Source organism: Megalops cyprinoides, chromosome 2, assembly GCF_013368585.1.
Source record: "Megalops cyprinoides isolate fMegCyp1 chromosome 2, fMegCyp1.pri, whole genome shotgun sequence".
Classification (NCBI taxonomy): Eukaryota; Metazoa; Chordata; class Actinopteri; order Elopiformes; family Megalopidae; genus Megalops; species Megalops cyprinoides.
Window position 1 is genome coordinate 35,628,925 of NC_050584.1, and position 24,999 is coordinate 35,653,923.

At 40.8% G+C, this 24,999-nt stretch overlaps 1 protein-coding gene across 1 annotated transcript in view; it reads left to right on the top strand.

Annotated features, from left to right (window-relative positions):
• The window catches only part of LOC118773336 (inactive N-acetylated-alpha-linked acidic dipeptidase-like protein 2), a 237,138-nt gene that overhangs the window by 87,477 nt on the left and 124,662 nt on the right, over positions 1–24,999 (top strand). Inside the window, exons 3-4 of the mRNA XM_036522222.1 lie at positions 18,323–18,596; positions 24,300–24,419. Of these exons, the coding sequence (XP_036378115.1) occupies positions 18,323–18,596; positions 24,300–24,419 (394 nt within the window). The remainder of the gene's footprint in view (positions 1–18,322; positions 18,597–24,299; positions 24,420–24,999) is intronic.

A 24,999-nucleotide genomic window follows, 5' to 3' on the forward strand; every position in this document is an offset into this window, starting at 1 on the left:
GGGTTCAGGTCAGGGCTCTGTCTGGTTCATTCCAGGACATTGGTCTTTCTTTTTGTCAGCCATTCAACTGTAGTTGTAGGCAGTGTTCTTTGGGTCATTGTTATGCTGAAAGGTGAAATTCCTCCTCATCTTCAGCTTTTTTGGAGAGAGTAGCAGATTTTTCTTTAAAATATTTTGGTATTTTGCGCTATTCATTTTCCCCTCTGTCCTCAGAGGAGAAACAAACCCATAGCTTGATGCTGCTACTACTACACTTAACAGTAGGGACTGTGCTCTTAGGCTGATGGGCAATGGTGGCTTTGTGCCAAATATATCACTTGGAATTAAGGACAAAGCATTCTACCTTAGTCTCATCAGACCACCAGACCTTTTTCCATATGGCAACAGGACATCCAGTGTTTTTGCATCCAGTTATCTTGCAACCCTACCCCACAGCTCAGAATTGTGGAGAACACATGAAATTGTTGCTATCTGCACATGGTGGCCAGCTATTGGCTAACGAGTCACAACTGAAGGTGTACTAAATACAGGTGTGGCTGCAGAGCAGGAGGAAGGCTCACTTTTTCTCTGCTGTTGTTTAGTGTAGGTTGGTTTCCTTTGTTTTGTTTGGTCTTCACAAGTAATATTGGTTCTTTTAACCTTTTTTTTTTTGGGGGGGGGGGGGGGGGGGGGGTTGGCTCATTTATGGAGAAGTGTTGGCCAGCTTCTCTATACCTTGCCATGAAATCCTGCAGCTCTTTTAATGTTGTTTTTGGTGTCTTGGTGGCCTTCCTGATGAGGTTATTCCTTGCATGGTCATCCATCTTGTAGGGATGGCCTGAACTAGGAAAGGTCCTGGTGGTGTCATATTTAATCAGTTTCTTGGTTATGGTTTTTACTGTGTTCCATGATATCTTTATGGCCTTTGAAAACTTTTTATAACCCTGTATTGCTATGTGCCTTTCAACAGTTCAATCCCAGAGATGTTTTGGTAGCTCCTTGTTGCCTCTAGTTGTTTCCTTAAACTGGCATGCACTATGAAACAAGGAAACCTGTTGAGAAAACCAACTTGAGCTGCTGATTGTATCCTGAACTAATCAGAATCACTTCAGTTCATCACAGGTGAAGTCAGTTAGCTTTGGGCATGATTTGGAAGTTGAATGGTTTAGACCTGAGCACAGTTACAACTCCCATTATTAAGGGTGTGTAAAATTATGCAACCAAGGTGTTTTCTTTTTTCTGTTTTGAACTAGTATTGGCTGTTTACTTTGATGGAGCTGTTACCAAATAAAACACACGCACACACACACACATAGTATGAAAGTACCTGTCAAACCTTACCATTGTACCCTAACCACTCCCACTTCCATCACAAGCATTTAAATATATTTCACATTCATATATGCTGCTAAGGGAATGTAGCTCTTAGAGTGTTTAATACAAAAGGAGATGATGATTTATCTTCAGTGATGATTACAGCCTCCACTCTCAAAACTGACTTAAATTAACAAGTTATACATCTATACATGCACCAATAACCAGTGTCATTACAGTATTTTTACCCATCACTTTAACTGGACTTGGCATATCTGAAAGTAATCAGCTGATAGACAAATGAGCACATTTGTACAATGGTATTGTTCAGAACTCCATGTACAGGACATACGAGGAAAGTGTGTCTGCATGTGGCTGTCACTGATTGGGTGCATCATTCATTTTATGTGTTACTCTTGTCATCTGTGTTGCTTTTGCTAGAGAGGGGAACTGAACAAGGTCAATGCTCTTATACAAGTTCTATGAGAGGAACGCTGTGTCTCTAGAAGGGCCAAAACCAGCTCAGTTTTCCTCTTTGTTTCTAAGCCTACATCATTTTAGTATTGCTGTTTCCCTGAAAAAGCATCCAGCATAAGGCTGTTTGTTTGACTCAGATGGATCAGTTCTGATGTAATCCCAGGTATGTGGCAAACCGTGTCTGTCTCCATCAGGATTCATGACAGTTTGTACTAGTAATAGCCCTTCTATGTTTCTTACTCAGGAAATAGATGAATCACACAAAATAAAAAAAACAGTGCATTTCACTCATAATAGGTGTTAGCAAACCAGAAAAAAACAACTCTCTCATCTTCCTTTGAGAGCCACCAAAGTTGTAATGTTCCTTCACTTTAAAAGGGAATGATGCATAAAAATAGCTCCCCAGTCTTACAACAAATGGTAGGCACAGCACCACTGCGGGAACAGTAAAGATTCCTGTTATATCAAATGATGCTGAGTATCATAGTTGCCTTTAAATGGCATAACGCTTGTAACTACGCCAAGCTAATGACTCTAGAATGCACAGGAGCCATTGTAGAGGCTTCACTCTGTGGTTTAAGCTCTGCTACAACAAGAAGGCAAGGCATTGTCTCAAGAGAGCACAACAGTATGATCATTGTTCACAGTAATTTTGTTTTCATGTAGTTATTTCAAATTAATAATTAACTTGTGAATCTACAGCCAGCTGTGTGTGTATAATATTGTTATGGGTTTAAATAAAATGAAGTTGGAACTTGTTTGTGTGGACAGGACACCATTAAGGAACAAAATTGTATCCATTTTAAATGACATTGTGTATGAAACCTTAATCATTGTGAACAGATTTCATATTATTTATTTTATAATGGGTTCTTAATGCCTGCCAACATGCCAAGATATCTTCATCTGGAAAGTGTCATGTATCCTTCTGCAGTCTGTGCTTGTGTTCTGTGTGAGGTGGTGGATTGGTTATTGTCCTACCAGGCACACACCTCTGGGCAAGGGCAGGGAAAGGCATCAGGAAGTTTTGAATTGCCTGTTGTGATTGAACTGTGTTTCAGATTGGATGAGCAACACTCCAAGGCTGTACCATTATGATACAGTGTTCCGTGCTGTAGTAGGGTGATTCCTCCAGGACAGAGACAGGGGCGTTTTATACACCTTTATGTGTTGCCAAGCAATACTTTCTGCATTTTTGCCAGGTTTAGTGTGACTTTAAACTTTTATTTCTATACCCCATTTTCCCATGTTACAGTTACCACTGATGCTGAGTTTCAGGGTGCAAGTGGTAAGATTATTGGTTGATTATTACACCAGAGACCTCTCTGCTTCCAGAACTGGACTCTAGAGACTCTGATTGCATGATTGCTTATATTAATGTTATTTTATTGTAATGTTATTTTATTCTTACTAATGATTGATTCTTTAAACAACCAGAAACTCAGATCATAAAAGAAAGAGCATTTGGAATTTTTTGTATATTTGGCATTGCCTTTGAGATGTGCCTTTGAGGCTCTGATGCCATTATGTCTGTTTACCAAAAGGCCTCTGAATCTTATCATGATTACAATACAAGTACTCAAGTTAACAGACAGAATGTTATTTCAGTCACTGCTGGACAGCCAAAACCTTTGCCAAATTTATAGGTGACACAGATTCATCATCATATGGTGGTTGTTTGTCACTTCCCTCAGCTATGTTAAAAGCTTACAAATGATGTGTAAATTCATCAATGTAAAGGCTTGGGGGTTCAAACGGGCTCTGTTGCATCCAGAGTGCTTGTCATGCTGTCTGTTACTTTGCTGTATGGTGGCATTTACTGTTGCAATGACAGTTGGCATTTCTTTTTTATATTGTATAATTGAAGCAACTTGTATTTAGGAGGAAGAGCACAATAGCTGTGAAACTTCCATCATTATTGGCTTTCATACATGATATTTAGATGCAAAGACAGTGTTGATTGCTGTTTCATTAGAATGTAAATACAAAGCAAAACAAATGTTGCATCTTCTAAAATCCTGTGTTACAAGAGAGAGGATTCTGGTGTTTTGGAAATGAATTGATTTTGTTTCAAGTCATCCTGTTTTGTTCATGAATATGATATTAAAACAACCAACAAGCTGTGTTTAGAGTCTTATCGCTTTCTTTACAATAAGACCCTGTGCATGAAGGATCAAGTAAAAAAAAAAAAAAGACTTTAATAATGCATTTCTAGTTGTGTGCCTTTTTCTGGCACGACCACCTCGTCCCCCATCTGCTAGGAACGATGTTATGTTGCCAGAGTTGTTTATGTTTGGTAACAATAATAAATATTGATCATGTTGAGCAAATCCTGAAATCCCCCTTGTAGTCAGTCACAGTTAATCATATTGTTAAGTTCCTTGAATACAGTGATGCGCAGAGAAGCCAAACTCGTTTGCTTATGATAATAGCTCATTTTGCTGAGCAGTCCTTAGAAAGAGTTTTAAACCAAGCGCAGTGGGGCTTTTTGATGCAGAGATGTGAAAAGCATTAAAGGGGACCCACATTCATTGTGCCGTTGCCCAGTATTATTGGTTTATTTAACGGTGGATTGGTGGCATATTTCAGCAGATCATGGTAAATGACTCCCCCAGGTGTCATTAAGTTACAAGCATTCTCTCAAAAAGCACATTTCATGCTCTGTGGCTAAATTCTGTGGGTAAATGCTTCACCTGCCTACGAAAAGCATTAGATGGAGACATGCTCTTCTCGTGTGTTAATGGCAGTTCCATATTAAACTGATATCTGAGACACCCTTTAGGTAGATTTAGGACTGTGTCTCTTTGCATGGTACTTCCCCTGTAGAGCATTGCATGATAGTGTTTATTCCGATGGGTGCTAGTGCCACTGGAAATTGTGTCTGCAGGTAGCTGCAGATAGCTGCAGCAGCCCCTCCCCTCTTTCCCAGAGAGCCCTGATACAGAATAGGAGAGGGGTGTCTCCATCTTTTCATCCTCTCACAAATACATTCTCAGAATGCGTCTAATGTCATTTCGGGATTGAGCGTTAATAAAACATTAGCCTGTGCACTGAAGTTGAAAGGCACATCTAACCCACTCAGAGCAGAAACGCCTTAAGTGCTCATGCATACATTCATATACATTTGAATACAATGGCTGGGAACAGTATCAGCCTTTGATTTCTGATGATGGTGTCCCATGAATAATTTGGAATATGTATACTTAAATAAATGTATGGATTATTTATTTATTTATTGATGTTGATATAACATTATGTGATATAACATTGCATGATTACCATTTTACCTGTCCTCTCCATGTGAAGGCACCTGGACTGAAAAGTGTGTTTGACTACACGTATCGTCTCAGCCAGGAGAGCATGTAGTGTAGGACCCACACCTTGTAGTAAGAGATGCTGAGTAGAGATGTCCTTCTCATGCACAGTGACAAGTCCCTTGTAGAGAGATCTTTTTGAACTGAGCGTGCCTCCAGGGCTGGCCAGATTGATAATAATTGCCACACACACACAAAATATCTATCAAGGGCAGAGAGGTGGGTAATTTTTTCAATTGTATCTTGCCAAAAAGAGGACACTGAATGTACACACTGACCACCTCTTACAAAGACATCTAGACAGGTTCATTTAAATGTATTCAATATGAGCAGCAGGAGCCCAAGTTTGGGGGAATTTAAATATTTTTAAAATCGTAAATTGCAAAAGGTAGCCTGGAGTGATGTATTCAGTATTAATGCCTTTACTTTTTTCTGCTTGTTCGCTGGTATATGAAAAACAGAATAAGTTTATATCTAAGACAGACCGGTTGTACGTGCAGAGATTGCCTTAAACCAAAGATGCATGGATATGGCTATTCCTCTGACCATATGGTACGCAGAGAAGTGTCTTCTTTGAGTGTTGAGTAGCTCCTGGAATTAACACCCCCCTTTGCTTTTATAAGTAAGAACAACTTAGGCCACCATCAGCAGAGAAACTCCTGCTGGATATATAATGTAGCAGTCCAGCATTGGAAAACTCTCAATGTGATCTAACTGGGTCATTCTTCACCATAAGCCTTCCAGTTCTCCCTGTTGATGTACTGGTTGCTTTTTTATCCTCTGAGGTAGCTAGAGGGCAATGGGCACTGCGCTCATCAGCTGCGAAACACGAGGGTGTTCACCAGGTTCTTCTCTAGATTGGTTCACTAGTGCATACAGGAGTAATATCACATTCCTTCCCTCTCAAACACATAGGTAAGTGCCTCTCTGGAGGAGGGGAATGTTGCTTCAGTGCTCGTTGGAACTCAGGTTCATTTCGGAGGCCGGCAGCTGTGCTGGATGGGCTCTGTCTATAAATGGGTATTGGGCACAGATGAAAGGGATACATCAGGGACACCAGCAGTCCTGGCCTCAAGCTCCTGGTCTCCTCTCATTAGGCTGTAGACACAATCTCAATTGGACCGAGACACAGCCTGCTCCCACTCGCTTATTGGACAGAAGCTGTGGCACCATTATCTGACATGCGCACAGAGGCTGTGTAGGTTACAGTGCACCACTTTCTTTGCTTTGATGCAGAAAAAATTCTTTCCTCTGTCATCAGGAGTCACTCTTGTTTTTAGAGGCTGCTAGTTGACTTCTTGTTGTTAGTGCCTCTGTCTTTAAAAATAGCTGTGGTTTTCAGTATTCAGCCTTCAAGATTTACTTGGCAATTTTTGGACTGCCGATACAACAAAATAAAAATCAGCAGTAGGTTTCCCCTTTCATAAGACTGTGCCCATGAAAGGCCAGATGCAAGTATCTCAAAATAATGAAAAAGTGCAACCAGGAGAAAGACAACCAGGGAGCAGGCTTGCACTGCATGGAAATGTAGCTGTCAAAACAAGTTCAGTGCTAAACAGCTTGAATATGGACTCTTCTTTCTGATTTTTCAGTGCACTGGGAAAAAGAAGTGCAAAGAGTAGAAAAAAGTCATGAAATGCCATGAAACAAATGTTCTGGTCTCAGGCCAACCACAATCAGTGTTGCCACAGCACAGTCTATTTATCTTCTTCACTTCTCACATGGCAGCTCTCTAAGGCAAAACTCTTCCAAAGTACCAATCCAAACATTTTTGTGTGAGTACTACTAGAGAATTGATCAATGATTTCATCAAATTTAAGAAGATGTCACTCTGGGTGCTGCAGTGGATAGCTGAAAGAACACAGTATCTGCTAGCCTGTAATGGTTTTTAAGCAGTTTGCAGGATTGTAACCGAGAGTATGTATGGATTTGTTGGTGCAATACTTCACACCATTGACTCCTTTCATCTGTCAAGAGAGCTTGTGATTTTAGTCGCCTGCCCAAGATGATGCCATCAATTAGTTACAGCCTTGTTTCCCACAGGGTAGTGTCCACCCTGCCTGCTATTTTACTCTAAAGACCATGAGGCCCTAGCTACATAATAATGTAAGGAGGAAATAGTTAAATTGAATGCATACAAGCAGCAGCATATTGTAGACCAGTCATACCTGAGGATATAGATCTGTATAGATCCATATATAGTAGGTGGTAGCAGTGTTAAACTGCTCAAAATGTACCCTGTGTGTTATTGAGAAACAATAACAGTGAAAATTACATCCCACTAGAGAATAATTTTTGCCGCTATGACACAGTGGTCACTGCCATGGTGCTAACATTACTAGAAAGCACTAGTTTTCCTCACATATTGACAGTTTACAAAACACATCTATTTCTGATTTATTGCCATTTTGTGCTCCTTTTCAGTGTATAGTAGTGGATGCCTTGAATATAACCTTGACTATAAAATGTCCTTGAAAACCCACCAGTGGTTTTGTGAGTTCCATCTGTGGAATAGGTAGAGTGACCTCTTTTACGCTGAAAACACAGTTGGTTGAGAAATAAGAGAAATTGTGTTCAATCAACCCAGGTGGTGGTGCAAAAATCTTACTGCAGTATAGAAATGTAGGCCTAGCACTCTAAATTACAGCCATTGACCATGCTGCCACTAAAGACTGTCCTTTTCCCCATTGTTTTTATCCTGTAGCGCCATTATAATCATTAAGGTCTGTGAAGATGAGTGAAGCTGGAGAATGCAGCTATTGAGAATTGAGTCAGCCCTCTCTGCACAGTGTTGCTTTTGGGATTGGCACGAGACCTCACAGGTTAACACGTGAACCACCATGCCTCCAGAGGCCCTGGCACACGTGTGAGGTCCTGTAGCCCATACCGGGCAGCAGCTGTGTTTTCAATCTGTGCCCTGGTAGCCAGGGAATCGCCCAATCCTAGTCCCATTGGGCAGGGCCCATGGCAAGAGGGATAAAGCCTGTGCCAGCCAGCCTAAGCTTGCAAAAATATTAACTCTGATAATCATATTTCTCCTTTGGAAAAGGATTGTGTACAAAGCCACTCTGTGCAGTTTCACTAAAGACCTTACTCACTGGCAACATGGAGTGAGGTAATGTGCTGGAAACTGATAACAGAGAACCGTTTAATACGGGGCTGTGGATTCTGTGGTCATGTCCCTTACCTCTGTGTTAATCTCTGTTTCCTTGTAATGTTTACATTCCACATCACACTTGCATTCTCTAGTTTCTCTGGTAATAGTTCAGTAAAAAGGCTAAGTCCCTTTGAATTGTGCATTGAGCCACTAATATGAGGGGGCCTTTATTTTCGATACACACACTGCTGTACATGGTGTAAGCAGGATCTAAGGACATTGTTGAATAAAGCGGATACACATACCGACATCACAGCACCAGATGAGTGTGCCGATCTCATGGAGAAGAGTTCTAGAATGCAGGTGGACAGCGCTTTTGTTTGCAGCTATGGGTTGTGTGGGAGAGGAAGTGCTGTCAGGAGTTCAGATACATTGCTTGTGTAAGGCTGTGTGTTTACTGCCTGGTCCCCATGGGGGAATCCTACAGGGTTCCTGCTCTTCTGCCATCAATCAGGCTGTTTTTTTCCCTCCCTCTAAGATCGCCTGTAAACCCACAGCAGCACCTGCATTTCATCTCGGAGGAGAAAGGCACAGAAGCTGCATTGTATATCTCCAGTCAGTCTGTGCTGAACAAGTCCCAATCCCAGTTTAAATAATGAGCATCATTGGACAGGACCTCCTTTATTGCATTTTGTGAATTAGTCACTAATCAAGCGGCACCTTATGTCATAAAGCTTGCAGGGCTGTGGGTGATGAACTCTGCTTGGAATAAAATGTTTATATCCTGCAGTAATTCAGCAGAGGTGTTCCTATGCAAGCAGCCCCGAGCCCAGCCTCTCCATCCACCGCCTGCCTCCTCACACGGAGGAGCCTTTTATTTGTGCAGAGGCGGGGTGGGTGTTATTACTGCGCTAAAGTGGTTTTGGTGGGATGGTTTCCCAGACGATGGATCCTTGTTAAATTCCCATTACTGGTGGTCTGTGAGGGATTGGGGTAATGGCCACAGATGGAGGGGAGTGGGCGTGATGCAGAGGCCCGGCAGCAGCACATCAGCTGAGTTGCCGTGGCCTCCTGGCCGGCCAGCACACCTTGACCAGCCCACAGATCAGGGAGACACATCACCCGCTGATCCATCAGACACACACAGATCAGCCTCCAGGCTTGCGGTTGCAAAGTGCACAATGTTCAGCCTATTTACAGATACTTAAAAATGGTTGTATGTTTTGTTAGGATGCATATCTCTGTTGTTGCAGACCAGTCAGTTGCTGAGGTGTCCTTGCCATGCGTATGGAAATGTTCCAGCAATTGCTGTCTCACAGCACAAGGTAGCTATGGCAGAATCGGCTGTGATTCAGCCTGCTCTCAACAAAGACATTATAGAGTACTGTCTGCATAGCAACAGAGTGCTAATTAGGCTATGTGTTTCGAAAGAAACTTTAGTCTATAGAAATGTATATATAGAGAATATTGATTGCTGCTGGTAATTACACTATCACAGTTTTGGTTGGCTGGCTGTGCTATTGATCACTTTCTTTGAATGTGCTGTCTGGGGCTCCCTGCAGAGGCAGAGAGGAGGGAGTTTATGTCTATAAATGCAAATGCTATTGGGGTGGGGGGGTGGGGGGGCAAAAATGAAGGGGCCTGTCCGGTGTCCTGTACACGCGGAGGCTGGCGACATTGATTCAAGAGCATCAGGTAGGAGCTCCGCTTTGAATGCAAAGCGTTCAGAGGCTGACATTCAAGCTCTGGTGATCTGCTTAGAAATGTGAAGGCGCAAAGCAGGAATGGAATCTCGGATCATGCAGCCTCCCGAATGGGTCACTTTTCACTCCAGGACACTCTCCGCTCACTCTTTTTTTGCAGAGAGCCAGCTCTTCACCACTCCCAGCGGCATTTTTGCTATGACATTGATGGCAAAGCCAAAATACTGACACAGTATGTTAAGCAATATACTGCAGGTGCAGGAACTGTGATCAAGATTCACATTGTGCGCCTGCATTATATTGTTATATTGTTATATTGTTGTATTATAATTATATTGTTCGATCTAAAAAATGGAAAATTGACTCATTTTGTCAAAGGAGAGCCCTGGAAAGGGCTGTATGTGGATGGGCATTCTAGTGGATGAAGAGCTGAAAAAGTCCCATAACCCAATGTTACCGTGTCACTATGTGGCTGTGTGAATCGGAATAATTCCATAGTATGTGTAAACATGGTAGACATATATGTAAATAATATTAAATAAAGTAATATTGTACATACGTATCAAAGTCCAGAGCTCTAGAATTTTCCTTTTGGTGTATGGTCAAATGAAGCTGACCTAGTTCCTCTAATCGAGGCTAGCACTATTTATTCCTAGAGAGTCCTGTGACCCTCCCACTGGATTCAGCCAGCAGTTGGTGAATTATGTCATTTCAGGGGCTCTTTGGCCTTGGTTATTTGAGAGCTGTGGTCCAAGTTGTCCTTTTTAATTTTCTCATTTGTGTGCTTTTCATACATCACTGAGCACAGCTTAACCTATTAGGGGTGAGGAAGTTTAAAGAAAGGTACAGCACAGAGCAGCAACATCTCACCGTGAACTCTCACACATTTTTATTAGGTTGCCTGCAGAGATGAATTTCTGCCAAGTACAATTCATGCTCTGGTTTTAATATTGTAGGTAGGGCCGAGGGGTTTGCCCTTACATTTCCCAAGGGGTCACTGCACGACTGCTCGCAATGTCTTTCCCAGGCCTTGTGGTTGTGATGGTACACATGTGACAGAAAGGACCGTAATGAAATGGATTTGTACTCATGGCCATGATGAAGGCAAAGAGAGGGGCCAAGAACTGGAAACTTGGCTGAAGGGCAGGAGTTGTAGTAATTGTTGGATCTGAGACCTTAACTCTTCCAAGTCTTCCATGTAAAGAGTCCTGTTGCCAGGTTACAGACATCACTCTGACGGGTAGTAAAACAGGTGACACGCAGCAGCCATGTCCCGCTGTCAAGTCAACAGACTTTGTGCAAACTGGAGCCAAATGGCAGGGGCGAAGGGTCGCGTGGGGGTAGGGGATTACTGAGAGGGCAGAACCGCACGCTGAAATTGGAGGGGACATGGCACCCCCCTGAAGAGGCCTAGTCTCTCTCTCTACCATGCCTTATCAGTAAGGGCCCTGTTTCTCCCGCTGCTTATTTCTCCACGCATGCTGGCATCCCATGTAATCCGAGGATTTGAACAAAAGCTGCTTTGCATGTTCATCGCTTCCCCTTGGCTTCCATCACCGATTGAGTTAAGGCAGGTCTTTATTAAATGAATTTGGACCACAAACCTATGGTGGGTTGTCCAAAAAGAGGCAAATGTTTGATGCCAAGAAATGTTTGTGTGTGTGTGTGTGTGTGTGTGTGTGTGTGTGTGTGTGTGCATGCGTGCAAATGTGTTTGCTGTGGTTTGTCTCAAGCTGAGAAAGGAAGATGTCTTTTTATCTCTTTAATCAGTCTGTTCCCTTTTTCCATGTCTCTGCTGCCTTTATTCACTAAGATACTCCAGAAGAATGGATAACATCCTGGATAGGAGATATGATTTCTATTCTCAAATAATGCCTTCTCTGTGCTTAACTCTTAAACATGGAATCTGATTCTATTTTTCCTTTTTCCAGTAGTATGAAAACTTACTATTATCTCGGAAGTTTGCACAATAAAAGAACGAATGACCTCTATTAAATTTGAGGTAAAACTCAAATCTTATTTGTTCTTTTCCTGAAATGTTAGTCTTTGCTAAAGTTAATTACACACTCAGGGCTAATTAAGTGACATTTACAATCTCTTTTATGAGCATTCTCATGTCAGTGATACACTTTTTCCCCACAGAGCCCTTTTGCATGTGATCCTAGGAATTATTTGACATTTGAAGTTTTCCTCTACTGTTAACCTAACATCTGTCTGATGAATTCCCGCTGCTCATAGATGTTGCCACAGAGCAGACTTTGTTCATTACAGAATCCTGATTCTGTGGCATCAACTCTCAAATTCATTACTGATATACATATGCTGTGTGAACAGCCCATTCACTGGTAGGTTTGAAAATCGTTTCGCATTTCCCCTGCAGATGTGTTCCAGCCCCTTCCCCACCCCCAACCCCCCCGTCTGTCTGTCTTTATCAGGAAATCCTCTTTGGGTTTCATTGTACGAAAAAGCTGCCTTTTATCTCATTTCTTCTGAGTTCAGTCTAAGTTCACCTACAATCCTTTGTGTCCCCTGTCTGCTCGGATGTCATGTTCCGTCTTGTTTTTTATTTTTATTTTACACAGCTTCAGGTGGATGGTGCTTGTCTCATTCTCAGGTGGATCGTTATTTGATTAAAAATCAGGGAACTAACTGGCCTCTGCTCACATTGAAATGCTTTAAATTTGACACAATGCAAGCAATGTCATTCTTTGTGGAGATGTCTGTGCTATTAAAACCAGTGCAATTGTTTATAATTTTGCACATATGGCATAATTGCAAATATTTGTGTTTCTTTATTTGACAGGGAGCATTATCCAGAGTGGTTTACAAGGCTGTCACAGTGTGAAACATTACACATGTCGCAACATGAACAATGTACCTATAGAACAACCAGTATGTAAGCATCAGTCTGAAAAACATTGCTAAAATATCTACATACAACAGTAATAGTTTCAGTATGCAATCAGTAGCTACCAATGTAGAGCCTCTCATACACACCGTATACCCTATTAATGTAGTTGTGTACACTGAACCTAACAATGATCTATAAGAGCAATATTATTGGTAACACCTTTCCTCCAAAAGCAAATTCTAAAAACCAAAGACACAGTAATTGAAAAAGAGGCTTTTACATTACTTTCTAGTTTTTGTCTGAGCCATGTCAGGATACATCAGGGTTACTGAGTATATGCGTTTAAGTGCTCCCATGATTTGATCTTTAAATTGATTTTAACTGAAAACAGTTTTGCTGATAACCATGCTGTGTTTGTTTTCCACGGGCAGACCTTTAGGTTTAGCAAGCAGGTGCCCACCTTTGCACCTTTGTACCTCAGTCCTTCAGCCAGTGAATCAAGCCTTGTATCCTCTTTTCTGAAGGCATTGCCCCATGACACATTACAGAATGCATTAGTTGTCTTCAGGATTGGTCTGATCAATAAGCAAGTCAGTGTGTTTCATCAGTGTGTTTCAGTATAGTTCATTCACACTGTACATACAGTATACAGTACATTAGCATCAGTTACCCTTGAGAAGGTGCAATTTTTGTTTAAAACAAAAAGCAACATACACATATCTGATGATAGCTGTCAAATCGATCGCATGATGTCTGCATTGGCATATGTGGTCCAAATAGGCATATATCTGGTCCAAAGTGCGTCTTGACCCATGCAGGAATTACATCAGAAAGGTTAATCACTTATTTGGGAGGAAAAAGCAGAGGAAATCAAGGCACATGACATAACACCATGTTTTTGAGGGGGTTTTACCAACAAGTAAAGGTAGTTGAATCATTACATGACCCACCTGGCATCAAGTAGTCTGACAAATGGAGGGAAAAATCAATCCATTAGAGTGTCGTAATCATGAACACAATATGATTTCTACAGTGCTCATGCCCAGACAGTCAGTGCAGTAATTCCTCTCTGATGGTGCCATACTTCTCCAACATGCAAGTGTATGATGCACTGCTTTGATGTTTTTTGGTCCAGATTACAGATCAGATAGGTTTCCCAGTCATGTTGTGCTGTAGGCTGTCACAGAAGCTCTCTTTAGATACCAATGAAATGGTTATATTCACAATCTGTCAGAATACAATAATCATGTACTACAGATAATTCTAAAAATGAGAAAAAGTTATTTCTATGTTTTTTTTTTTTCAATAGAATTTCTGGATTCCTAAGAATGCATTGGTTTGAAATGAAATGGAAGGTGATATGTGTACCATTTAGATGAAGCAAGAGATATTTATGACTGTGTTTTGGACAAATAGCAAGATCGTATGTAATTTTACAAACACGCTTGACAGTACACCTATGACAGCAACATTGGTGTTTCCACGAGTTTCTGTACAAAAAACAATGCTAATGCTTTCTTACTGGTGTCACAGCTGTGAAGGACAGAGGGTCAGCCATTTTCAGCTGAATGGAGAAATCTAAAGGTATCTCCCATCTTTTCCTTTGTCAGCTCTTAAACAGAGAGGCCTCTTGAGGGACATGGGGATAGGAGGAAGTGCTTCCATGAAAGGCAGGGTTCATTGCTGCTACTGTTATCATCTAGAATAGATTTTTTCAGTTCAATAGCCACCCACAAAGCTGCTATAAAATACTATGGTCTTCACCCTACCCACCTCCTGTGACCAACTCCATTGCACAAAAGGATACAGCAGCTGTCAATCACTGCCACTCAACAGCTGCTCATTAAGGGAATGGAGTGGTAATTTAAAGTAAGCCAGGACTCAGAACTGAGTTGTATTTACTCACAGTGGAGCTCGGAGAGCAACAGAAATGTCTTTGACTCCACAATAAAGATGCCCCATGAATGAAAGACACCAGTTGCATTGTCTCTCTTACCTTACCAATGCAGTTGACAGGAATGACCTCTAGATTACAATTCAAAAATATCAAGCCTAGAAATTCTCATTACTGTTTAATTTATGGGAGTCTTCTATAATTTTGGCAGTTTCCTTCACTGCAGATGTATAGAAGTTGTAGTGTAACATCTATATTAGTCTTCACAACAGATGGTGCGAGGTTTGTTTGCTGCCATCTTGGAATCCTCAGGCTTCTTTTGGCGGGCGCCAGGAGCAGCCGCCAGCATGCTTGTGAGTGAGGAAGTCTGCTCATCTCCCTGGCTGTGAGAGGGTATCAATCAGACGGCCAAGCTGTCGAGACTGGAGCCCCGTGGCGTGTGACATGGGATTGAGTCCTGTGAATCCCGTTGTCTCGAGTGACTGTGTGCATAATGACATTGGTTATACATGCTACCCCCTGGGGACTGTCACCACTATTATCCACAGTCGCAGTGGCCAGGGGTAGGTGACACGGGGGGGGGGGGGGGCACATGGACATAGCCCTCCACCGGACTGTGACCGTTTGTATGAGTGAAAAGGACTGATGCGCCATGCTGCCTGGGCTTGCTGTTAGGAGGACGTTTTTAAGCTATAACTTTTTGGGACACAGTGCCTTTCAGGGAATTATTTGTGGGTGTTTGCGTATGCAGAAGCTGCTCTGCACTTAATAGCAGCGACATTACAGAGTGGTTTAATGCAAAGGCTTGAAAGCACAGTAATATGCACGCTGCTTTGTGCTGTGCAGGTGGAAGCTGCCAAGCATTGGTAGTGGTTTCAGAGAAAGCAGGGGCATTAATGCAACTGGCATGCTGTATAAATGCATGATGAGCTTAAGTCCAGAATGAACACTCAGGATATGGAGGAGAATCTCTGTGTTGGGATAAAAGTACTCCCCAGTCCTCTCAGTCTAGGCACCCATCTGGTAAATACTTCTGCCAATAACAGACTATGGCCTTTCATAATAGCAGAACATATAATGCTCATGCATAGCAATAGTTGAGGGTTGTCTGGTAAATGGCTTGTTTTCTAGTTAATGCACAGTGCCCTGGCTGTCTTTTAGAGTGGTTTTGTCATAAACTCAATTTAACAAGTTCACAATGATGCATTGTGTGTCATTTGGAAATTGAGTCATTTTTATTCTTCCTGCGACTGATTACTAATGTCTGCTTTCCCAACTGCTTTTTAGATCAATCAGTTCACATTCTAAACTCCAAATGTGTAAAGAAAGGAAAGTTTTCTCTAAAGAAAGGAATGGTTTTACCATTTACTGTGTGATCAAATTTTACATGGTTTCTGATGTCTTTGCTACCAAGAAAATCACTTTCCTCAGCAGATCGCTTCAAACATTTTTAAATGAGAAAGACATAATTATTTTTGATGGCAACTGCTGGGAGTATGTCTTTTTGCTTACATGAAAATAATATAGTACTGATGAGCAAGTCCATGTAGCCCCTCGGTGTCTTCTTTATTAGAGTAAAAAATGTTTTAAGCATATCTGATGGTTTTTGTAGGATATCTGTCAATATTCAAGTAAACAAGTTGTGCAGCTGTGAGCCCTGCATTTAAGACACTGAACTGAAAAATGTCTACAGAACCAAATCTTATCTATATTATCTTGTGTAAAATGAAAATTATATTAACACATTTCATGTTTATCTGTTAATTTTAAAAATATTGTTCTAACTGTGTTTGCCTTTCCAAATATTTTTTTTTTCTGAAGATTTTTTTCCCCGCTCTTTGTATTGTTGTCACTGAAAGAGGGAATTAATTCTTTATCATATATTTTGAAGATCAGTAAAAGAAAAGGGCCTTGCAGTGTTTGAAAAAAAGTTCCTTTAAACTTAAGGGAGAGGGAGTTCAGTTTCAGAACAAGGAAAAAAATACATCAGTGTTTACTGGTTTAACTTTACTTTTAAATGTGTCAGTTTCCATGTTTCATTGTGAAGCCATGCACATCTCTTTCACAGTCTCTGGCATAACTGCTGTCCATTCCACTCATCTCAGTAACCTCATTTCAGCATTAAAACCTCCTCCATTAATCGAGAACCTTTCAAATATATAAGTTCAATTACAAATGAAAGTAATATGGTCATTAATCAGTTCAAAATGGCTATAAATGTCATATGCGCAATGGGGAGATCATTTATTCTCTGTTTCAGCCTCCTCCTCTTTTTTGAAGGGTCTTATCTGTATCATACAATGGTACTATTTGACATTATAACTGACAAATATTTTTATGTAAGTAAGGTGAAGGACATGTGTTTATTATATGTTTAGTTCTCTCCATTTCCTTGGCATGTACAGTATGTCAGCTCAGGGGCCCATACTTGTCCTTCCATCCACAGGTATATTACCCGACCCACACGGAGACAGTGAGATACGATTTCCACTCCTGCTCTAATGTAACAGGGCTTTTTAATTAGATTCCTAAAGCAGCCATGTGTAGCAGAGTGGAATTGGACTGGAACTTGTAAACTACTGAGATGGACAGTAGCTAGGTTGGACTGCTTGTCTGCCATCCTACATTAGAAGCCTGTCACTGCTGTTGAGAACAGAGGAAAGTTAGGCCCCTGTGAAATTCCCCTGCTGGCTTGTGATGGCAGGTGAAGTCGTGCTTGATGAAAAGTTGGCTGCCTCTGCAAGAGCTGAAAATGGCTCCCCTTCATTCTTAGGGCTGTGTTTTACTGAAGTTTCCAGATGTCACATGATTTTACCTTCTTTTCCTCCATGTTTTGCCAAAAGGGATTATATTTACTGTGTACCTGTTAGGTATTCTTGCATACTACTACACTACTTTGACAAGGTTAAAACTTGAATTGACCACCTTGTCCTTTTCATGAAGTATTTTTGTTCAGATTTGAATTTTATGTGCTCTGAGTAGATGTGAGGCTCCCCAATTCTGACTATTATTAATTGCATGTGTAATTCAGTAGACAGCAGGAAGCTGCAAAAACTGCAAATGCAATGTTTCCTTTCCAAAAACATCCAAGATGATCCTAATTGGTGAATGAAATAAAAAGAATTATATATTTTAAAAAGACACAAGGTCTTGATGTTGAATATAATGTAGTGGCATATGCCAGCGGGATGCTTTGTTAAACTTATGCTATTGCTTTTCTCTGGCAACCTGAGTATTTGGCAACCAAGATTTCACTTTTGTGGAATGTACACACAGAATGCGGCACAGGTCACGCAGTACTTTTGCTACAATTATCACTTCATCTCCCCGTCTCATACCTCTTCATGTTGAGCTGTGGCTGATGCAGTCTGACAGAGCATGCTGCTTGGTAAGTGATTTGGCAGTAATCAGTCAAAACTGGAACTCAAAGTTTATTCCACAAAGTCTCTCAGATTATCTCACACTATCTCAGATTTATGGTAGTAGCATATCGAAAGCACTTGTATATAGACCATGTCATCGCTAATAAAGTATGGGAATACTAACCCAAAGAAAGCTGTGCACTTGTCAAGTTTGGTGAAGTGGAATCAGTTCAACAGTACATGATTATGCAGTAATTCACTGAAAGGGCCACAGGTTCTCCCATTGTGGACAACAGCATGACTTTCTATCCTTTTTTTGTTTCCCATTAAGGGCTTTAAATGCTGTATCGACTGAGAACGACGAATTTTCCCGGGCAAGGTACCTTCTTCACCAGTGGACAGAGCTGGGGTTGACAGATGTCCACTTGGCCAATTATAGCGTTCTCCTCAGCCATGCAGGGTCCTCCCCCAGCACCATCACCAACAAGGACAGCGGGCAGTGTTTCCTTCCCAATGGGAGAGCATGTGATGCCAGGAGCTGGAGCCCCACCTCCAAAGACCAGCTTTTCTCCTTTGCTGCATACTCTGCTGTGGGCACCCTGGAGGTAAAGCACTGACCATCTCCCAAAGCTGCCTAATTACAGCCAATTACAACCCACACTCCTCGCATAGGACATATAATGTAAGCATTAACAGACCCAGAATATGTCCTCCAACTGGGAGGGTAATGTAAGCTTTTATGCAAGTTATTACTTGTGGCTATAGCATAATGGTTAGTTATTTTCCAGGTTATGCTTTCTCTCCCTAGGGTGTCTAAAGCAGATGTATTGCAATTACCTCATGCAAGTAAGGCTTGTGTTCTAAAGAAGAAAAAGCAAAATGTTTGCCGCTCTGAATGTATGTTTAGTTGTTGCTCAGAGTGAGTCTTTGAAATCCACCTTGTGGGAGAAGGCTTGGCCATCCATCATGAGGCTGTTTCTATGCGCTATTCAATCTGCTGCCTCTCAGAATGAATTAAAATGTACTTGTAATATCTCAAATCACTTTGGGAAACAAATTTCGCCAGCTTGATGGATGAAATGCCTGGGGAATCCATAGTAATGCGTTGTGCTTTGCCACCGTGGCATTCTTTAGCCCACTGCGGTGACAGTGGGGTCAGCGAGCAATTCACATTAGTCTGCTCTCAAGTCTCTGCTATGTGGGATGTGTAAAAAATTCACCAGCAGGAACCACTTACATGGAAAACATACCAGCTTTGTAACCTATCTGAACATATATAAAATATAAATGTGTTAAAAGCCCCTCAATATAGAAAGCCAATGATGGTTAAAAAAATTCTCCCCAAAAAGGTCCAGTATTTGCACTGTGGCCACAGTCTTTTAAAAATGCATGCAGATATTTTTCTTTGCTGTTTATATTGCAACTTTGTGTTTGCAGAAAAACATTGACTGAAATCAGTTCCTTTTGAGTGGCATTCTTTCACTTTTGAATGAATTTATTTTGTTTTTCTATCCATAGAACCACTTCTAATTGCTCTCACAATTGTAAGCCACACTGCATTTCATTTAACACCATTGGTTAACATCATTTTAATTAAACAGTCTAATGTTGAGAGGATATTTCACGCATGAACAACACTGAGGACATTTAAACAGGCATTATTCCAGCTGGCCCATTGATTGAATCCTGTCAAATTAACAACAAATAATCATAATAATAAAATTTACTCAACAAAAAAACTATCCAGCAGTGCATAGGGTTGATTGTGATAGCTTTAATTAAACTGCAATGACAAACCAGAGGCTGCATTTACATAAATACAAAATAGGGAACCCTTCCTCTGTGAATCCGGGCAGCATTCTCTCTTCAGGCCAAACCAATGCTCTCAAATGAACAAATGAGAGACATAGCTACTGATGGAAACTCTTGACACTCACTGAATCAATAACCGAGTCCAAGGGATGCTGCCCGATCTGAAGTCTTCTCCCCAAAGATTCGTTACACGGCATGCGCAGCAGTGTGGGCAGAATTATAACATCCTGTTGACACAATCTGTCTGCTGAACCCAAGCTGTCTCATATTAGCCTGTCATCAGGATAAAGTCTTCTGGCCTCCCACACTGACGGCACCTGGTCAGCTTTGAAATTTGCCATTTCATTAACCTAAACACAGACCAATAATGCTGGGCTCAAACAATGACTTTCTGCCATGATTGATGTGTGCAAAGCTTGCTGGAATATGTAAATTAGCAGGTGGTTTTTGGAAGGTGATCGTAGCTTTTGTGTTGCCATTAACATAGTACCATTAGAGCCCCGTGTCTGGATTTAATGACATCAGAAAGTCGCTGTAAGTGCATTTTTTGTTGCTGACTCACAATCACGGGAATGTGGTCTTCACTTTATGGGTGTCATTCCTCTCTGGCCCATTGGCTTGCCACTTACATTCCACCACTGCAATTTCTGCCAGTGTGGTTGCTGAAGATTAAACTCTGCAAAAAAAAAAAAAAAGTGTATATATATATATATATATACATATATATATATATATATATATATATATATATATATATATATATATATATGTATTAGAGACAAAAGAAACACCGATCTGAAGCAGTGAAGCATGCTGAGTATCAAAAGAAGCACATAACTCTGCTTAAGCATGTATGTTTTTGAAAAAGAGTAAGTATGAGTATACAAAATATTTCACACTGATTAAATGCTGTAGCTATCCATTTTAAGTGATTGCTTATGACTGATCATGATAAATTTGAGCAACATGTAAACACTGCATCTCTTCATTAGTCAGAGAGGTAGCTGGGCATAGGCGGTGATGTGACTTAACCCTTTGAATGTCAAGCCTTGTTAAAATTGAAAAAGAAGAGCAGAGAAAATAACTAATATGCCAAGAGATATCAAGAGGTCTGCTTTATGTGATCAGTATGTTAGAAGCTGGACTAAGTCAGAACACTTGCTCATCATCTTACAGCCAGCAATTTTACCAAATGCAGAAAGTTTTTATCAGAAAAATGACAAAATCTCTATCAGAGGAGATGTTTAGTAAACAGATATGACACAGGTAACTTCATTATCCTGATTTTAATTTACCTTAAATGGGAGAGCAACAGGGAGACTACTGTGGAATTCTGAGACTAGTAGTGCATTTGGCTGTAATCTGAATGAAGTGTTTGCTTTGCAGGATGTAGATTCTGTCTTGTGGGTTTATATCCCATTTCTGTTGTACAGCCTGGACGAGCATGTATCTCATCACTGTTCTCTGAGCCTGAGGTGCCGCATGCTGCATCAGCTCACCCCATTCAAAAGGGCTCAAGGGCTCAAGTGGTGTTACACTCACACTCTTCATCATGCAAGAAAACCACAGCTACAGAAGTAGCATACGGATGTGCATGCTCCTGCTGGAATACTGTCACATCAGGGTTTGATACCCTTCAGGGTGGTCTATGGAAGATCTTGATTCATCACCAAAGAGAACTTGGCTTTGGTGATGGTTGAAGCCACCTGCTGGTGCCATATCATTCTGTTGCTTCTATGAACATTAGTGAGCACCAGGGCTTGTGTGTCATCTGACTGTGTAGCTGCCTCTCCTCCACCATTGTCTGATGCATGTCATTGTGTCCCGATGTTTCTGATGAAGTGGGCCTGGATGTGTGGAAATGGTCATTAAGATGGAACATGATGATGTCACAGTCCTGGCAAAGTGCTGTGACTCATTATCTGCTAGATCTTGGCCTGTTGTTGACAGATTATTCAAAATAAATAATCAGGTACCAGAATAAAGTACATACTGTGTTCATACCATCTGGAAGTTGTATAGTGGACCTAGGGTGCATGTGACAGTTAACCACACACAAGGCCCCTTTATAGGGCACTGTTGTTCATCTTCTCAGGAGCAGCTTGGTCTTTTCTGTGCAAGCAGCAGTTTGTGAAACAAGTGTGTGCATCCAGCAGAGAGCTCAAAACAAAGTCTGTGTTAACGTGTGGAAATAGCAGCTAGGGGAAATGTGTGTCTGTGTGCATTACACGCTGATTACAACATTCTTTACACAAAGTGGCCCACAGACTTATTGTAGAAGGCCACCGTTGTGATACTGATGTAATTCATTTACAAACACCAGCATTTCTGTTATAATAAAAAAATAATAGATGATAAATTACAGTCCTAAAAGGAGCCTTGTTTATACTTGTTTATATATATATTAAAGCTGGACACATATACAGTTTCAAGTATGCTACTTCCTCTGGCAAACAATGTGTATACCTCTCATGTGTGCATTTTTCTTAAGAATATCTCTAACTGAAATTAACCTGCACAGGTGGGCCTTTTTCAAGCCACGGTAGTAAAGCCCAGGAAAAGGATTTTGGTTTGATAAACCATGCATTAATAAATGTACTGGTGAAGGCCATTTGCCTAGTGTGCATTTCATGCACACAACTAGACTCTTGATGACAGTAAGAGATGTCCTTATAGATTTTTATATAAAAAAAAAAATCTCAAATTAGAAATTTTAATGATGATTGTCAGGTGCAGTTCTAATAAATAGTTAGTTACCGTAAGCTTGTGCTGTTTACGATGAATACAATTCTGAACTTGTTACCTGCTGTAGGTGTAGTCCTCAGGATTTTCATTGTTCGTTGATGTACGTGTTTTGTATTCAGATGGTGAGAAGTAGGGTTCCTCCATGCAGCTTCCTCATTCCCTCTCTGTTTCAGTGTCATTCCTGCCAGTATTTGCACAAGCATGTTGTCTGCACTTGACTGTAACCATTTTGATTTCATAAAGATTGATAGATTTTATTTTGTGATTGTGCCAGTTTGCACTTGCCCTGGGGATTCCAAGCCTATTCATCAAAAGGACACAGAGGTAAAGAGTAAGGAGCAAGCAGCCTCTTCTGTTCCTGATTGCGTTAGCTCCATATAATAGCTATTTAAATACCTGAGTCTGTGCCAGGAGGAGCTCCGCTGAGGACTGCACTTCAGGACCCAGTATAAATAATGAGACTTACTGTGGGGAATAGCTACTTCCACTAATTCAGCAGTAAAATTCTGGGTTATGTACTCCTCCTCCCCATTTACTCCAAATGGGTACATATGAATTTGGATTGCATGAACACTGTTAATACATCTCCACTCTCACAATAGTGCATCACTCATACTGGTGTGTGTGTGTGTGTGTGTGTTTGTGTGTGTGTGTGTGTGTGTGTGTGTGTATGTATGTGTATGTGTATGTGTGTATGTGTGTGTGTGTGTGTGTGTCTGTGTGTCTGTGTGTTTGAAAAAATGAGAGAGAGAGAGAGAGGGGGGGGTTTGTGTCTGTGGTATTATGTTTTGTAAATGCATGATGTACATCCTATCTACCATACTGCAGCCTGCCTTTCACTATAGTAATTGGGTTACAATTGAAATGCTCAATGTAATATTCATTACAATAGAATGTAGCTTTATTCAACCAAAACATGTTTACACCCAGTTCCTCCACTGCTTTATAAAGGTTGCTTACTAAGGTCATCTGAGGCTTTTACGTTGTATTTTACTCTCATATGTATTTTTTACATTTCTGTTTTGGTCAATTAGGTTTATTATAGAAAAAAAAATCTTTCTCAGTTTATATATTATATGCTCAAATGTGACTCATCTTTATGAATGGATATGCAATGTTTAATTTAAAACCTTATTAATATTGTCATTTTTAATGTTTTTGTCCCACCATATTCCAATTTTGTGTCTGTTCTGTCAAGCTTTTCAGAGCACTTTTATGATGCAAATTCTGACAATGGCGATAAATCTCATATTTCCCTGGTCTCTCAGTGCAAACGAGGTGTACTTTCTTCACAGGCATTGCATTTCGTTTTGCCCTCAGGTCTTATGAAAAATGAATTGGGCCCAGGTAATGCAGCATCTGCCAGAGAACATTCTGTTTTATAGTCCCCTTTCCACTGAACTTTTTTACTGTTCTTTAATCCAGCTTGAAAAAGATGAATTCCCTATAGCATTATCGTGAATATATAACATGCTCTTTGATTGTGGGTCAATGATTGGTTACTCAAAATGATTCTGAGGGAGGAAAATGTATGCTTTTTATTTTTAGTAATGCTGTAAAGATTGGTCAAAGATTAATACAGAATTTGTAATAATCTTTCACAAATTTGTTTGTCATGATAAAGTGGTATATCTTAAAATGCCATGAATCGCAAATCATGGACACACATGGTCATGTTGGCAAGCACTATATTGTGGGAATGACTGCTTTCTGGAGTGTCTAACTTTGAATTTTGTTTTGTGTTCTCTCAGGCCGAGGTGGTTGATATCCAGTATGGAACAGTGAAGGACTTGACCGAAGCCAGTGCAGCTACCAATGCTACTAAAAGGATTGCACTATTAAAACTAGGACAGGCACCCTTAGTTTATACGGTAAGCTTCTGGGAAAATCAAAGAGTCCATCCATTCTACACCTTTATTGATGTGCCTCTTGTGTACTAAAAAGAAAGCATCACTGAGTGGACTAGAAACTCAGTGGATGAGCAATGAGGTATATATGTTAGGGTTTACATAAACCAAAGATTTACTGACTCTATTAATAGGAGAATGGCAATCTATAAAAATATATCTCCAATATCTGATTTCCTATTGTGGCAATTTGTCAAGGGGAGGCTGGTCTGATTCAACAGCCCTGTATGTGCTGACCAGATCTCAGTCCACACTATGTTCAAACACTGCTCTAGGTAAACAGATTTTCCCTGTCCACGCTCACTCATTTCAGGCAGTGAATATCAGAGAACAGTTCCCACCATCCTGATAGATCATTCTTCATCTAGAAAATATGTGTGTGACATACCTTCAGATGTGCATGTGCTGATGTCCTTCACCAATCCTTCACCTTTGTGGTCCTGAACTGCAGCCCATGTTTAAACAGTGGCACTCTGTGCATCATGTTAGCACGGTCTTTGTGGATTTGCTTTAATTGTGCCAAAATCTAGGTCAACTGCCGAAA